This window comes from Netta rufina (assembly GCF_964035555.1).
Source record: "Netta rufina genome assembly, chromosome: 4".
NCBI classification, from domain to species: Eukaryota; Metazoa; Chordata; class Aves; order Anseriformes; family Anatidae; genus Netta; species Netta rufina.
The window spans coordinates 32,604,478-32,622,157 of NC_140127.1; the positions used below are offsets into that span (position 1 = coordinate 32,604,478).

Here is a 17,680-nt window from a genome sequence, read left to right on the forward strand (position 1 = left end):
CATTAATGCCTTGCATGAGGATAATTGTCCAGTACTGTAACCCACAAAAGTGCTTTTTTTCCCCTTTGACTTTGTACAGTTTGTTTCCAGTTATTGCACTGTTATGGTTCTGTTTGGGTTTGTTACTTTGCTGTTGGAAGCCTTTCCCATACGCGAACTTTGGGGCTAGTAGTACAATCATTACATCAAATGTTATTTTTACAGTGTGTAGGCTGCCTGTGCATAGTGCTGCCTAGTGTCAGCTATCGTGTAAAGTCCAAGTATTTTTTTTTTTTTGCCTAGAAGGGGGTTTGCATCTCTCACTTGGAAGTTAAGTCTTGATAACCTTTTCAAGTTTTGCCACACAAAACAGGCTCACTACCCCCACCCTGCCCTCTCTGCCTCTGACCTCCTTTCCTTTTTTTTTTCCCCTAATTTACAGTTTTAAGTGATAAAAAGGCATAATGAAGAGCCAGCCGTACATATGGAGATTTCCAGGTATTCCCACAGTTATGTTTTTATAAGTTTAAAAATGTGCAGTGGTTCTCAGATCTGCTGAGGGGATGGAGAGGTTTTGGCGGGAAAGCAGGCCGCGGGGCGCTCGCCTCACGGAGCGGAGCCTGCTGCGGCTGTCGGTCCTGAGGAATTTCCCTGTACTTCCCTGGTGATCCTCAGCACTTCTTACAGCTGGTTTTGAGCTACTGTTTTTCTGGGTTACTTCTTCAATCTATTTTCTGTGCATATTTTCTGGATAAAGCTGAAGAATTCAGTGTGAGCAGCACTTAATGTTGAATGTAGATGGAGGTGTGTTCTGAGGCTCGGTGTTCACTGTTGGCTCCCTTCCAGGATTTACGTTTTCCTGAGGGATTCCCTGTATTTCCATACAGCGACCTGCTGAAAATGTTAGGAAACGTCCCTGAGCCTTGCCTGCCAGAGTTGCTGGCCCAGCTCAGTGAGGTTTGCATGATAAATGCATATGCAGGCATTGCTGCAGCCCTGTCACGCTTTGGTGGCTGTCCGAATTTCTCACTCAAGTCTGAGGTGGGCAGGAAAAGCAAGAGCTTCCTGGTACCAATCTGAGGATATGTTGGACTCCATGCTCCTTGTGGGGTCCCTTCCAACTTGGGATATTCAATCATTATGTGATAGAAGTATGGGGCTCAGAGTACATGTGAAGGAGGCCCGGTGCTAGATGAAAACACAGCATCTTAGTTCTCTGGCAGTCTTCACCCTGCAAAATAATAACCCCTTACTGTTCCATATCTACCTTATGTATGGAAATGGTTACATCTTGTGTATTAGCTGGCAGCAGTTAATTCTGCAAGCACTTGCATGACAGAAGGCAGCTTTAATGTTTCACATCTCTCAGATAACGTACATCCATCTGTGCTTCAGCAAAGTATCACCTCTTTGCATATTGATGCTTTCTGATGTAGCACTGCTTGTAATTAAATTTTGATAATGCATTTTATAGGCTTCTGGAAAAAAACAAGCTGAGTTTGTTCGTTTAGATACAGAGCGAAACGGAAGTTGTGTTTGAGGCTAACATTGTGAACTGATGGTCACTGCAAAAATGGAGGAATAATTAAAGATCCATAACAAAACTAGCATATTGTCTTTTTGATTGGCTGGAATTTCATTTAGGCCTGTTATTAACAGTAACAGTAGAGTATTTTTGTTATTTAAGCAGTTAGCAGAATCTGATGCATTTTATAATTATTATTGTCATCTGATTTGTTATTTTAATGCTGACCTTTCATGTTAGTTGCTTATAGGTAAAATTGAAAGTATGTTTGAAATTCTAGGAACAAGTAGAGCATTTACAACTTCAGCAAGTACGTCCTAAACAGGTAGTTGCATATATTTAAAATAAAGCTGGTGATACTGAAGAATGTTTAAAACTCTTAAGCTTCATTTGTGACTAGAGAATTGCGGTGGAAATTAAAACTGTTAGACAGTGAAGGTGTAGATTTCTTATATAGTCCTTTTAAGTATTGGTTTTTAAGTGACTTAAGTACTTCAAAAAATCAAGATCTTCTCACTTTTTCTGAGAAAGTAAGATGTCCTGTTGTCACATTCATAATGCCTAAACTATGTAGCAAGCCTGATAAATAACTTGTGCTAGCGTCAGGTGGTATTCACAACCACATTTGAATTGCGTGATGAAATGGAGATAAACATCACTCAAATATGCTAAGAAAAAAAAAAAAAGTGAAAATGCATCTCTTAGAGTGCTCTCTTAATGGCATCTTTCTCAAGTACTACTTAGTATGTATAGAAAATTAAACATGTTTATTTCCGATGCCCATTGCACTCAAGGTTGGAGTTGTTAGCTTCTCGTTTGGGTCATGTGCAACCCAGTGCCCTGTTGGGTTTTTCCCCTGGTAAAAGCAGAAGTCAGCACAGTCTCTGCTGTTTCCTTCATGTCCTTGCCTTGATGTGTATAGCTTAATTGTCTTTTATTGTTAGCTGCTAGTTCGTGGAGTGGAACTAATTGCTAGTGGACACTTGCTTGGAACACATTTCAGCTTCTCAGCTTTGAGGGTTTATTTGGGGGTAACTGTCATGTGGTTAGATATGTGGAAACCTGAGAACCATGTCTTTGGGATTTAAGTATTGCTTCCCTGCTGAAGAGGAGGCAGGTGTTCAGAATCCCATCTATGAGTTCCTCTCAAAGCAAGACTTTAAAACCATCTGTAAATGTGTTTCTGTGGCTTTTACATTAAGACACAATGAAATGACTTGAGCTATGGTTTCTGGGACCTTCCAGTCCCCTCAGCAATAAATTTAGTATTTTTAAAAATATCATAGAGCAAAGATGGGGTTTATCTATTCAGACCTCTGTCATCCAAGCCTCTAAAGTTTTCTGGTCTGATTTTAAAAACAAACAAAACAAAGGAACAAACTGACAGGTGGTAGACTTTCTGAAGATACGGAGTTGTTCTTTTGTGCATGTGTGGGTGGGAGAAGAGTGGGTTGAAGAATGTCTTCCTCTACTGAAGGACTTGTGGAAACGAAGTCCTTTACTGCTCCTACTGTGATATGGGGCACTCGTGCTCCTTTCCAATGCTGTCGTTGTGCTTTCTGAATCCCTTGTGTGGCTTAACATGCTGAGTAAGAGGTGTGCTGTGTGTATACCTGAGCACGGGGTGCTATGCACAGCTAAGAAGCTGGTTGTTTTCTCTTGGCACGTATACTCACGTGCAGGTAGTTCTGAAAAACTTAGGAATTTTGCAGAATCTAGTTTTTACAGAGATCATGTTCAGACTATATGATAGTAGAAATGACTCTCTTGTTAAAAGCTTGACAATGAACTGAAAAAATTGAGTCTGAAGTTGAAACTGCTCCTTGTTGCGTGGAATTTCAAGTTGTTGGGAGTAGTACAATGCAGTGATATTTTATGCATCATCTAATCAAAAATATAGCTTGTAATTTTCCACTTTTTTTTTTTTTTGTCTCCTTAGAATGTGAAAGCATTTGCATCTTCAGATAGCCTAGCCAAGGTCCAAGAAGTAGCAAGCTGGCTTTTGGAAATGAATCAGGAACTGCTCTCTGTGGGCAGCAAGAGGCGACGAACTGGTGGATCTCTTCGAGGTAATGCTTCCTCAAGCCAAGTAGATGAGGAGCAGATGAATCGGGTTGTAGAAGAGGAGGAGCAGCAGCAAAGACGACAACAAGAGGAGCAGCACATTGGGAGGAATGGGGAGATAGGAGGAGAAGAACCTGGATTTGATGACAGACATGAATCCCAGCAGGAACAGTTAGAAGAAAATAACAATAGACTTATTACAGTGGATGAAGAATCCACTTGTAACCAAGAGGAAGATGATGATGAACATGCTGGTGATCAAGAGGAGGAGGTGGAAGAGGAGGAGGAAATGGACCAGGAGAGTGATGATTTTGATCAGTCTGATGACAGCAGTAGAGAAGATGAACATGCGAACAGTAACAGTGTCACAAATTCCAATAGCCTCATGGACTTGCCCATTCACCAGTCATCACCATTCTACACAAAGACAAAGGTGAGAAACTGATTATTTTTTTTATTATTATTAATCTTGGTTAACTCTGGATTTTGGAAAATAATATCTATATATAAACTTAAACTGAGGTTTTAAACTGAGGCCAAGACTTTGTTTCCTAAAGAACTTAGTTTGTGGACTGCATAAATTCTTAAACTGTATTGTTTTCACTGTTAATAATCAGAAAATCTGCAGGCATTTGACATGAATAAGTACTTGTTTTAAGGGACTAGAGCTCTCAAAGACTATTTTAAAAAGAACAGGGTTGTTTTAAAAAGTATTTCATATGCTGACTCATACCCTTAATAAGACTCTCCAGGGGTTATTTATGTTTTCTTTTTCAAAGCAGGCAAGAAAGAAGGTAAGCAATTGTGTGTATGTGGTGGTCTGTGAGATCTAGTTCAAAGTGTTGGTCATGAAAAGTTAGTGTGAAATATTACAGGAACTCAACGTTCTCCCTTCTAGACAGGTCACGGTGATTTCATTGACAACATATGGGTTTAAAAGAACGTAATAGTGAATCATTCATTTATAGTCATTGCATAATGCTGTATGACATGCTACTTGAAAGGAGCTTGTAAATTGTGTTAAATGATTGAAAATTTCCAGTTTGCAACAACAATTTGAAAATAAATAATAGCATTTTTATTGTTACAAGTATCACCCAACATTTAAGATCCATTGTTTGTTAGGAGTTGACCATGTTTTCCAAATACCTCAAGAAGAAAGAATTATCTTAGCTTTTAGCAGCAGCAAAATCTGAAAGAATAATGATAGCGGTGATACTGCCTAATGAAAGGGAGGAGCAGGGAAGTGGCGTTGTGGAAGAGCATTGTTCTTAAGCCTATGTGCTAATTTTGTAATCATCATAAATTGGTAATAAAACACTTTGTTTCCTTCCACCTTTCAAAATAAAACAGAAACCCCTCAAATTCTTATAATATACTCGGTTTTCTGAAAACTGATGTAAAAAAAAAACAACAACAACAACAAAAAAAACAAACACAGAAGCAATTAACAGTGCTCCCTATTTGTATGACTATGAATATAAATGTATTGATAATCAGACTTGAAGATGCACCAGAACAGGTAAATAGGATGAATATTTGCTTGAAGCTGCAGCAATACGTTTTTGGTATTGCTGATTAGTTTGTTTAGAAAAGTCATAATGTTTTCATGTGTTTTTTTAGGAAATGATACAACTTTATAATTCTACTGTTCAAGCTTCTGAAGTGTACGCTTTCTAACTTGGAATGAAATGCTGTGATGCAGTCAAATTTCATGTCATTCAGTTAGCTTTCTACGTGCTGTTTTTAATCTGATGATTTGGTTTTCCAAAGTTCAGTGTTACTTGTTGATGATTGTGTAACAATTTGCACCCATCCAGTTTGGACTTGATACATAATGTAAGATATATTTACACTCAGAAATACATGTAAAGTCTCTGACTCAAAAGCTTTGTTTTTCTTTGTAACTAACCGTACTCAAAATACGTATGAACTGAGCAGAACATGATCAGTTCTGAAGCTTTGTTTAATCATCTCTAGTAATGAATGCAATTTTCAAAATTTTTTTATGGCACATTCAATATGAATCAATATTCCAAGGAAGTTTTGCCTAAAGGAGCTTGTCTCAGAGATTTTCGTATAGATACACAATTTCTGTGTTGTCTGATAGTTGCTTTGCATTTTGTTTCCATGCAGTGCTGGCCATTTTCATCTGTGCTGCGCCCTCAGGCTGTGCTCCTGCAAGAACTGTTTGGGGAGCTAGGTAGTGGAAATCATCTTTGGGAATTGTTTCTGATTCATGGTGTGACTTTATTTTTGATAGTTTTAACTGTATACCTGAAGGAGCAGCACAGGTAGAAAGCTGCTTGAGCTGGCACTGCTCGAGGTCATGGTTATGCAGTAATGCTTCATTAATTCCTATCAATTCCTTAATAAAACAAAATCTAACTATAGGAACGCATTCTGTGTTAGGAAATATTGTAGAAATACAGCTGTGCCAGAGCATGTTTATTTCTACTCTGGTAATTCATTCATGACTAATGAATATGCTGCTTTTGGGAAGAAAAAGGGGTATTTGTAGGTTCATCGGCAGTATTTCTCTTTGTACTTGTTGGAGATGGACTCATCCCAGGAGACTCAAACCTCGTAGACTGACTTTTAGTGTTTCAGATATGCTTCTCAGCATTTGTAGTCTAGTACAGTTCTGCTTCTTGTCGCTCTGGCTGAGTTATGGGCTCCCTTGCTGTATTCTGTATTCCTGTGAAGCTTGCTTTGCGCCACCAGTATCAGCTGTGGGGACTGAATCTGCCGCTCTGCTGTTTCTATGTCAGATGTAAACCCTGCTGCTCAGAGGCATACGTTGCTGATCCAACGCAGTTGCTAGCTTGATGTAGCTGTATGGAGCAATGCTGGCAACATACAGGGTGTTTTCATCAGTACCAACTATCAGGGGATAGGAGCGTGACTGAGTAAAACAGCAACTGCTACAGTTGTGAACTGTTTCTGTGCACTCATATGAACTTTTGGATATCTGTTCTTTGTCGTTCTGTTTTTCTTTTCCTTATAAACTACTGAATAAAGTCTCTTTCTAATGTATTTTTTTTTTATTTTTTTACTTTTTGTTTATTGGCCTGTGGAATCATGTGATGTTAAGGATGTGGCAAGGTTCCCAAGTAACACAGTATATGCCAGTTGTGTTGGGCACCCATCATCTTAGATGTCCACCTGGCAGCAGCAAGCTGACTGTTCTAGCTGATAAACTCAATCAAAATTGCTAAAACATTTATATGAAAATGTTTTTATATATTTATAATGTATGCTTACACAATATGTAGGATTATATATAAATAAAATATGTAAATATTTGCTTGATATTACTGTTCCATGGAAGCAATTGCAGTAATTGTTTCCATAATGTACTGAAAATATTATGACTGAAGGGTGTGTGCCCTTAAAATGAGAGGATACAGGAGTGTCTTTGTTGCATTCACCAGGAGTGCCTTAGGAATCTGGAAGGGTCATTGTGATTATGTTACAGTCCCCTGCTTGAAATGTTAGGCTGATCTGTGTTGACTTCTGTGCAAGCTAAAGCAGATTGTTCAAATGTTTTTGCTTTCTATAAAAGAAAACAGTCCAGCAAGGCAAATCTGTAAGAACTCTTGGTCGTTTCAGTGAATTGTGTTTAAATTTCTGTACTTTTATTCTATTCTGCCTTTTTACTGTGTCTGTTTTGACCATTGTATTCTATTGTTTTCCTGCTGAACTGAAGAGCTGTTTAACTTGTCTTTATTTTGTTTGTGTCTTTATTTTGTGTACATTGACTCAATGATCTTGAGGTCTCTTCCAACCTAGAAATTCTGTGATTCTGTGATAAAGTGATCGAGTTCACTCCTGAAAGGTCTCCTACATGTAGGTACTTAGGACACTGTGTCCAGCAGACGTATTTTCCTATTCTTGTCCTCATTATGGTATTTCCCTTAACACTGATTTTTGAGCATTGATCTGAACTGTAGATGCCAGCACCTCAGTTGTTGCAAGGAGGCTAATTAAAAATTATTCATACTATGTATTACCTGATCACGTAACAAACAATCACATTAACACCTTTGACCACAGCAATGCATTGGGATTTCATGTCCGGCTGCTCTGCCCAACATGATGCAAGACTTTTTCAGAGAGCTTTCTGTTCTGTAAGTATGGTCTGTGTTCTTTGCAACTAGAAAATTGAATTGATGCTTGGGTGTGTTCAAGTGAATAGTTTTCTTGTACCCAGTGTACCCCCATTAGATTCTTAACAGTTAATTTTCATTCCCCTCAATCTATCTCCTGTCAAATGTTGTTTGTCATATCTGTTACATAAAAATACAAAACAGCACGGTAGGGTAAAATAAGTAATACATGCAAGGCTTTCAGGAACGTGCTCTTGATGCTGATTGTTTGCTGGTTGCATGGTATGCACAGCACCCATTGCCAGTTCCCTTTGATGACTTTGTATCACTTGAGTTCCTTAGGAATGATCCTGCTACAGTTAAACCACAACAGGAGCAAACAGAAACTGCCAATACATCAGATACTTCGTAGCAACTGCCCTTAAATGCTTTTATCCCACAGTAATTGTGGTATTCTGTAACACTGCAAGGACAGGAAAACATAGCTGGTAGTTACTGGCACTGGGAAATAGCTTACATAAATTAACATCCTTGCTTGTTTTAGATTTTGTTTGCTTAACTATTTCTACAACTTCTAGTTTTTAATGTTAACTTTAATATTAACAGCTGTCATCCTCGGTATACTTAAATCTGTTGTTTTTAATTGCTTTGTTTCCATCAAGATGAGTTGTTTTTGTTTAGTTGCTTTGATGTTTTCTTAGAGGAGTAATGACATCTTGATTATCTTAGAAAATGTTCCCATACAGTTTAAATAAGTTACAGATTTATTTGGCTTTGGGATGGACTTGAAATTTATTGCAGAATGGTGAAAAAAGAAGTCATCATCACTTACACCAAAGCTACCACAAAATTTTAACTGATCTATTAGTTTTTCCTTTATTTAAAATTTATGTTATGTCCTATGTTGAAGCTACCTCAGTTAGGAAACAGTCACTTTAAAAAATAAAAATAAATATTCCTGATAATGGTTAGTTGTGTTCCAGTGAATATTGTTACAGTTTTTTATGATTAAGACAAAAAAGTACTTCATACCAGAGTATCAAAAGCAGTTAGGTGCTGTAGATCAAGTTGTGGTATCAAGGTATGTTTCCTTTCTTACTCCTGCTTGCATGTCTGAAGCTGGTCTTTGGCAGATAGAGGAGAACAATCTGAAGATTATACAGAACCTAAAAGATCCAAATTATTATGTCTAATAATAACTTCTTGAGGTGTATAGAGTTGGATCTGTAACCACAAAAACCACATTGATACCCTTTCAGCAGTTGCTGTATTTGAGCATTTACTGCATTATTTAAAGTTAATAATTTGATTCCTCTCATATATAACATACAGCAATGGTAAGGGTTGAGAAGCAGCTTATTTTTCTGGTAAAACTGGTGCACTTTGGTTGCAGTGACTTCTGATTCCAGGTTCCGTATCCACCGTGTCTGTTTGACCACAAAGTCACTGGGAGGTGCGAGTGTGTGAGTGTGAGCATTACACTCCTTGCTCTTTTTGTCCGTCGACCCTGGGGAGTGGCGGGGAGACCAACTAAGCTGGCTTGGCTGCAGTGGAGCTAGGTCAGCGCGTACCGCAGGCTCGTTCCTGGGAGCTTACATTTCCAGACTTAAAGGTCTGGAGCAAACCTAAAGCTCAAATACTTAGTTTGAGCTCCCAAATCGTGCAGACTGGGAGAGAATTTTTTACTCTCTGGTGCTTGTTCTGAGCTGGTGCATAGAGCACAAGGATATAAAAGATGTATTTTTTGGTAATTTCAGTTTTGTGTGAAAGGATAGTATCAATTTTTAAAACTAAAGGAAATTAAGTGGCTATTGTAAGGAAGATTGCACAGGGCAGTTCATGCCTGTGAAAACTGAAAAGTGGCTCCTCTTTTGTGCAAGTGTAAATTTATTGTCAGAAGGTCAGTAGCAAACAAAGCTTTTTTAGAAATACATGGAAAGAAAGGATAACTAGAGCGATGCTGACCTTTGGGTCAGTTTACTTCCCTCTGTTTAGGGAAGGTTGGAATACTGTGTGTAGGTGGGGTGGTTGTCTTGCAGCAATGTGTGTTAACATTTTTACCTCTTTTTCAGCAGCAGAGGGTGCTGCTATTGCTTTGCTGCAGTCTTATGGAGAGTTGTGCTGTTGTGCTGCATTGCTTTGCAAAGGATTTCCCTCCTGCAGCTAAAAACTTAGTGTGTTTTTTAATCTGCAAAATAAATACAATGGAATTTAAGAAGTTTATACTGTAAAGAGAGATTGCTTTTTTCCCCTTTTTTTGTGTGCAGGGATCATGCATAGGTTATGTAGATTCTTCATGCCTTTCATCTCCTGAGATGTCTAACAATTATCACAATGCTTTAAAGAGTTTTTAAACCAAGTAATAATTCATTTAGTCGTGTCAAAATGGGTACATGTTAGGAAGTGCTCTGACTGTAAGAAAAAAAAAAAGTTGGCAATAGAATTTTTTGTTCTCGCTTCTCCCTCAGATTCTCCTTCCTAATTAAAGCTGCTTTCATATCACTGTCTTGAAAAGATTAGCAACATGCACATTTTTTCCTGCTGTTCTCCCCCTTTGGTTTTTGTGAACCACGGCATTAAAATACAATGGGATAAGATGAGTAAATGGCTTAAGATAAATAAACAATTAATGGTCTTTACAACTGCAAGGCAGAACTACTTGTATGTTACTGTGACAGTTTAATTATTTTGGAGCAAGTTTTGTGTTTTTTAAAAATAAGATTTTTGACCCTTCCAGTACCGAACCTTATTTTTCTGTTGGACTGTAACAACATTAGAAATAGCCACGCGCTTGAGATTAGTATCAATTAACACTTACAACCTTTGACTTCTTTCTCATTTATATACTGCACAGTTTAGTTGCTGATGATTCCAAGCATGAAGGATCATTTGGAAAGGTTCTGTGACTGTCATTAAGATGTAGTTTGTTAAATATTAAAGTATCCGTGGAAGGAATGCAGATTCCCAGTCTCTCTGTAGACAGCAAAGTTCTTCCTCTTCTGTGCTAACCGGCAGCATGTTTCTTGACTTCAAATACCAACCTTTCCTTTGAAAAGTACTTTTCTCTTGCTTTGTTTTTACTTGACATTAGGTAATGGATCATTTGCTGCCTGATATTTGCTGAGGTTTAGCTGCATTCTTACCTTTGTGAGTAGAATCATCCCTATGCTTTCACTTGCAGGTAAAGCTGGCGTTAAAAAATGGCTGCTCTGCTAATTTTCTGCAGTCTGTAAGCAGATCATGAAGCCTTCAAATTGATACGTGGGTTCTGCTTGTAATACGCAGTTATCCCAGATATAGTTTGTGGCATAACTTGGCTACCTAGTTCAGCTTTCTCATGCAAAATTCTTGAGGTATCTAGTAATTAAATGCTGTGTTAAAATGTCCCTTGCAGTCAAAGGACAGGAATCTCTCCTACAATAAACACTGTCTTTTCTTTCATTTAATGAAAGGTGCTTTACTGGTTTTCATCGTGGTTTCTAGAATTTTAACTACAGATTTAATGCACAGTACTGATGTGTAATTTGTTTTGTTGAGAGTTGTGTATAGACAGGAGAATCAACAATCTCAGTGCCTGCGAAGGAAGAGAAGTTAAACAGAAAACATTGATGCTGGCAGTTTGGGTCATGGTTTTGATTACAAGATGGTATTTAATAAGGAGGTTTTCATTGATTTTTGCCTTCGTTATGGAGAGATGTGTGTTTTCCTGATGTGGAAAAGACACAGTGCTGATTTAGTCCTCTCTTTTCCTGTTACAGTGATCACTTACTGGACTAAAGACCTAGCTGAGTAAGGCACAAGCAATTTTCTTCTACTTTACCAATAATTGAGGTCAGTCTTTCAGTTCCAGTCTAGGAATTTACCTCAACTATTCACACTGGAAAATAAAACAACAGAGCTCTTGCTTGTGCCAGATTAGTCTGTACAGATATCTGACTCAAACGTCCAATCGCAGCTGTTGTGCAGTGAGGATGCGGCCTGCCTCTCAGAACACGTACCTTCCTTAGTTCCTGATCGTCCTTACAGGCACATTTGGTAGCTCTGTCTCAACATGCGTGCAATTCTTTTGGAGCTGTATGTTTGTTGACATGCAGGCATATTTCCAGCCCTCCCCTGCTGCAGGGAAAAAGCCAGCCACCTCTCTGGCAGGGAAGCAGTCTCTTAGACTTGCTCAGAATTGATGTGTTGGTACGAGGCTGTATTAACTTGAATTGTCTTCTAGTTTCTTGGCCTCTGCAGAGCTCCTTAAAGATAAATATTGGAGAGGAGTTTGTTGGTGTGACTCCGACTGCCATATCAGATTCCTAGATGGCTTTGCATAGAACACACCAAACATTCTGATTCTTTCAGAATAACTACTTGAGGCGGTGTCTTTAGTTGAACACTTTTTTTGTAGGTTTTGAAATCAGCATCAATTAATCACCTAAATTTTGCTCAGGATCTTGGTACTCAAGATGAAAATTAGCCTTTTAAAATGTACGTTGCATTTTTTAAGAATGTTGGTAACACCATTTCAGCTTGTGAATTATATGGCCATGCCATGATGAAGTAGAAATCATGAAAACATGCTCAAGAATACTTTCAGTATGCTTACTCTGTGGGGGATGCATTGCTTGTCTAAGAAATACATGGGGCAGCTCTGCCCCACTTAAATATGCCATTTGTTCCTTATGTTGTTCTTGATTATGTGGCAGGTGCTGTTGCCTGATGTGATCGTTAGCACAAATATCCCTAGTCTGCAGTGATACAGCTGTATTTACTGAGCATTTTATCAGTGGATGCTGCTGCTCTCAGTGTTGATTTTAAGCTGCTTCACCTTTTGGGGCTTAGCTGAAGTTGTTATTAGTGGTTATGAAACTTGAAGCAATGGTGAATCGAAGTGTGAAGGAAGTAAAACTTACTGGTGAGTTAGTTTTTGGTTCTGTTCATTATTTTATTTTTCTTTTTAAGGATGGTCTTTTAATACTAATCTGGCTGCAAGTTTATGTTTAAAATGTTATGATCAGTACAATTATTTTGTTCGTTGATGTCTTATACTTAAAAAAAAAATAAATAAATAAAAAATTGAGATATGAAATTAGTTCAGAAAGGTGGAGGAATAGAAGTTGATCTGAGGACCAGAACTATGTTTAACAGCTGCTGCAGGACTAACATTTTTTCGTGACTCATTTGTCATTGCAGTCTGCAAACTAGTAGTATATCCTTTACTTCTGTAGAGTCTTTGTTATCTGCACAACATCTTGGTATTCAGGAAATTTTACGTAAGGAAATAATTTACATACCCTTACAAATTCTTGAGTATAAGAAGGAAATGCAGAGATTTCTCTCCTAAGTCAAGCTGGAACTAAACTAACTACTTCTCTGTAGAGAAAGAGAATCTTACTTTTTATGCTTTTTTTTTTTTTTTTTTTTTTTTTTTTTTTTTTTTTTTACCAAAAGCTGATGTTTTCTACTGATGCGACTACCTGACCGAATATTACATAATATGAAATGGGCAAATTGTGAATTTTAGTATTATTCAGTGAAATTCAATCTTGGGAGACAGTGGCTGTGCTTTTCAGCTGTGTCATGAAATAAGACTCTGTTGACGCTTATTAAATTTTAATGTATTTGTTCAATCCCTGGTGCCTCTGCTGAAGTGGAAAATGTACCTGCAGCCACCACAGATTGCCAGCAGGGATAAGTTCCACCTTATTCACCATCAGAAGTCATTATTACTTTTAAGTGAAGTATGAGCAATGTTTCCTGTAAGTGCAAAGCACTTTCTTATTGTGTGTTACTCAGCTGCTGGTTATCTGTGTTTGGCAGAGGCAGTAGACCCTTTGTTGTTCTTACTTAAGTTATGGAGCCTTTCTAAAGGATGGCAGCTTTTGCAATCATTATTAAGCAAATATATTGAATACTAAAAATACTAATAAACAACAAATAACACATACCTTTTTTTTTTTTTTTTGCCAGTGTTAAGTCCTTCAGTTCTGATCCCTTAGTCAGATATTCTAAACCACAGAAAATAAATCACTGTATTAAAATGAGCAAGTAAAACTGGAAGTGACACAGCTATATGGAAGAAATCAAGCTTTGTGTAATTCATTATGGATCCCTTGTTCCTGCTAGATGTAGTGTTGTTCCTTGTCTTTAAGTTGGACATTACCCAAAGCCAAGGATATTTCAGCAAGGATATTGTTACCCCGAGGCAATTACCCATCTGCACAATTTTTGGCTTTGGTGGAAACCCCTAGTGTTGCATGTCCTTTAAGTAAGTATTCCAAGCTCTGTTTTATATGCATTCATGCTTATCTGTTCTGGAGGAAAAAAAACACAACACAACAGACTATTGAAACTTTTCCGATGCTTTGCCAGTGAGAACACTTTGGTATTGCTGCCCTCTATTTCTTTGTTGACAGAATTTGAAGTACAAACATCAGGCAGACAATTCAGCTCAAAGCTGGATCTAGGTGTCCATATAAATATGTTTATATAAATTTATTAAATACTCATAAGTATTTTAGATAATGGGCAATGTCTGAACAAACCAGGGGAAGCCAGTGCCTGTTAAATAAGAATACAGGCAAGAATTGTCCCATCTCTTCCCCACCCACTCAGAGGGGAAGAAAAAAGGGGGGAAGTAAAAGAGGCAAATAAAAGATGAAGATGGCATCCATATCAGCCAAGTGCCATGTCTTCCATAGACTACCTGCTCTTTTCTGTGATTTAGGCATCCTTTACTTCACATATCTTGAGCTTTATAAATAGCTTCACAGCCCTTTGCAGTATGCTGTTAACCAGCTGAAAAGGATTAGGTAGCTTAATTCATTGCTATCAAATGAATGCCAGTATAACAATTGGTTGCATTTGTTGCATTTATTTGAATTTTACAGTTCTAGTGAGAAAAAAATAATCTTCTAAAAAATAGACCTGGCTGCCTACGTTCTTTCATTTCAAAATGTAATACTTTGCATTGTTCAAACTTCTATTTCTGGCATATTTTCATTTTATTTAAATAAAATAGCTGGATATAAGAGTCTTATTTTGATGTCAGGGTATACAAGAGGATTTTTTTAATGCTAAATAGTATCTGGACATTTTTTCTTCCTAGTAAGAAAGAAAATCTGAATGCATTAGTAGCTGAAATATTTTTAAGAGCTTTATGTTTTTTGGGGGAATGTAACTTTTCCATTTAATATGCAGAAAGGGAGAATTACAAGTCCAAATTTAATTTTTAGTAATGGTTTCTAGATGCTATTAAAAAACTAGTACTTGTGATTTAAAATATTTTGGTACTGGCCTTGTATATATTTTGTATGTGTGTATACACAAGTAGATAATTTCTCATTTATAGTCTTGCATTTTACATGAAAGTACTAGGAAAGTTCCTAAGAGAAGTTGAATTATTCCGTATGAAGTTAATTTTTCAGTTTCCTGCTTTGTAAAGCAGCCTTCTTGCTAACAAAACCACCTGCTTCCCCTTCCCCCCCACCCCAGCTTGTCCTCAGCCTGGGAATTTGACTTGCATTTTAATCCAGTGTTAAATATTGCATGACTTCTCTACCTGTTGTTGTAGTCTTAATTCTTGCCTCAGCTTTATTTAAAGGTGCAACAACAGCATAAATAAGTGGTCAGCAAATGAATTCCTGCATAGCAGCTGTAGCAGTTCGTCTTAACAGCTGGTGCAACTCTGGCTAGACTTAAATGTACTTAACCACCAAATTGTTTTATAGCCAATGAGGACTGGGCAGACATTTCTGGAATACTTGGAAAGTGCAAGATGATGAAGCTGGATTTCTGTTACATACCTGAAATTTTTAATGAGGAAAGAAAGACGTGCTTCTAAGATGGTTTAAAAAAAAAAAAAAAAAAAGATAATGACAACAAGACCCCGTAGTACAGTAAATAAAGTTAGGAAGTTTGTGGAGCAGAGCCAAATGATAGTTTTCTGATTATAAATATGTACACTTACAGGATGCTTAAATATGGTAGGAACTATTTAAAAATGTATGTGGTTAAGTATATGTCTTAATGACATGGTAGTATCATTAGTATTGACATATTGTCATGCCAATCTGCAATTTACTAGAAAGTCTTTCTCTTTCTCATAAATTCTTAATGTGACCTGACAAAAAGCTTCCTTGTGCAAATGGTCTCCTCCTACTTCTGTCAAATCCTCTTCTGCACTAACAACATGTGGACTGAGGGCAGACCTATAGCAGTGTGTTCCCTTCCCTTTCTCTTGATAATAAATTTTGCTTGTTGAGATGCTCAGGAAGCTTTTTATTGGTGATGGCTATTCAGGGCCAGTGTTTCATGCTCAGGGATCCAAGAGAAAGGAGAGGGGACCTGATAGCTTGATGTTGCTGAAGGGTTCATGTCTTGTTTACTTGCTCACCACTTCCACACACTTCTGCTGTTTGTGTTTGCATTTTCATGCATCTGGCTACTTTATGAGCTGCTTACATTTGCCAAGCTAATGTAAAATTTACTAAGTGACAATGAAAGCTGAGGGTTTTCTGGCACCCTGCTTACTGAATTCATTTCAGAGCAAAGTGCGAGAAGTGCTGCAGCCAGCTTAAGGAAGTTTGGAATCAAGTGGCCAGAGCAAGGGAGGGAGGTGAAAACCACTTCTTAAAGAAAATAGCTGTTAAACTAACACTGCACCTAAGTGCTAGTGACTTTGTCAGTGTGAAGTCAACTAATTTACAGGTTGTATCACTTCTTTCTTCACTGACTTCTAGTGTGTTGAATAACCTGTAGCTGAAATGGGGATGCTGATGTCGTTGATCTCTTGAGAGAAAGTTAAGAGATTTAAGTTCATGAAATGCTTTTTTTCCTGTAAGAGTTTTCAAAACAGCTTTTTGTAATAGTTGGACATTGTATGAAAGGGAACATAGGAACCAAGTTTCTCCATTCCTGTGCTTTCTTTTCAGCCTTCTGCAAAGTACTATCCGTCTAGGTGTCAGTACACAACGTCATAATTCAGCCTGAAAAAACGCAGGTGATAAGGGCTCTTACTCTTTCATTAGGTGTAAAAGGCAAAGGAGAGAAGATATTGCATAGCTTATGGACACTGCTGGGCTAGAATCAGTAGCTGAGGAACAGGAATAAAAGGACAAAAAGAAAAAGTAGAAAAATAGCAAACCAGAAACTGAAGGAGAGCCTGGAGCAGAGTAATTGAACAGGGCTGGAGATTTGTGTGATGTTCTGTTGGAACATTTGACCACTTCATTGTTCCAGTGCTTTATTTCTTCAACTTAAAAAGTTTGAAAAAGGGGAATAGTAGATTTGCTTTTGACTCTGGGTCTCTTGCCAGTTTGCTTGTGTTGTGTTTTTTCTCATTAGTAGCTGCCCGCAGGACTCAGAGGTATTCTCGAGTTTCTTCAGCTTGATGCGCTGTGCTTGCGCATCAGGTGAACTGCAGCTGCCAGTCACAGTTTTCATTTGTTTGCAGCAAATGTAGAATTAAAATAGTACATTAAATTCACTTTAATTCCAAGCTTCAGTTCGCAGCTAGTACATTTTTATCATGTTTGAAAGGGTTCACACTCATGCATGGATAATCTCTTCTCAGCTGATCTGTGGTAATGCGTTAATTTAGTATCAGTTCACAGTGGATCTGAGCCTCTACTTTGGAGGGCAGGGGGAATGTCCTTGCTGGTAAAGGAGGATGAATCTGTATTTCAGCGGGGCGTAAGTTAATATGCAAAATGAGTTACTGCAAGGGACTGATAATCTGGTTGGTGAGGAACTAGGCAGTTTGGTGATCTCTGCTTTCCAGCTGCAAGCAGGGAATGCTACTCTTCTCCTTTTGCTGCTGGATTCTCCAGCTGACCTCTTTCTCTTCTCTATATTCTTTAGTCAATTCTGATCTTGAGAGATCAAAATGATCCCTCCATCGATTCCCTGCATACTCTCTTCAGGGTTCTGGGTCATTATATTTTTACACATACAGAGTTTTGTACCGAGTAAATTGGGATATGATAGAGAGACTCTTGAGAGCGAATTTTTTTTT

The 17,680-nt window shown here is 37.9% G+C and overlaps 1 protein-coding gene across 2 annotated transcripts in view; it reads left to right on the forward strand.

Annotated features, from left to right (window-relative positions):
* Positions 1 to 17,680, forward strand: part of FBXW7 (F-box and WD repeat domain containing 7) — a 165,293-nt gene that overhangs the window by 65,144 nt on the left and 82,469 nt on the right. The window contains exons 2-3 of one of the 2 annotated variants that reach the window (XM_084286162.1): positions 3,444 to 4,001; positions 5,192 to 5,355. In XM_084286162.1, the coding sequence (XP_084142288.1) occupies positions 3,513 to 4,001; positions 5,192 to 5,248 (546 nt within the window). In that variant the 5' untranslated portion in view covers positions 3,444 to 3,512 and the 3' untranslated portion in view covers positions 5,249 to 5,355. Of the gene's footprint in view, positions 1 to 3,443; positions 4,002 to 5,191; positions 5,356 to 17,680 lie in introns of those variants that run through there. The other variant, XM_084286160.1, reaches the window with a different exon arrangement.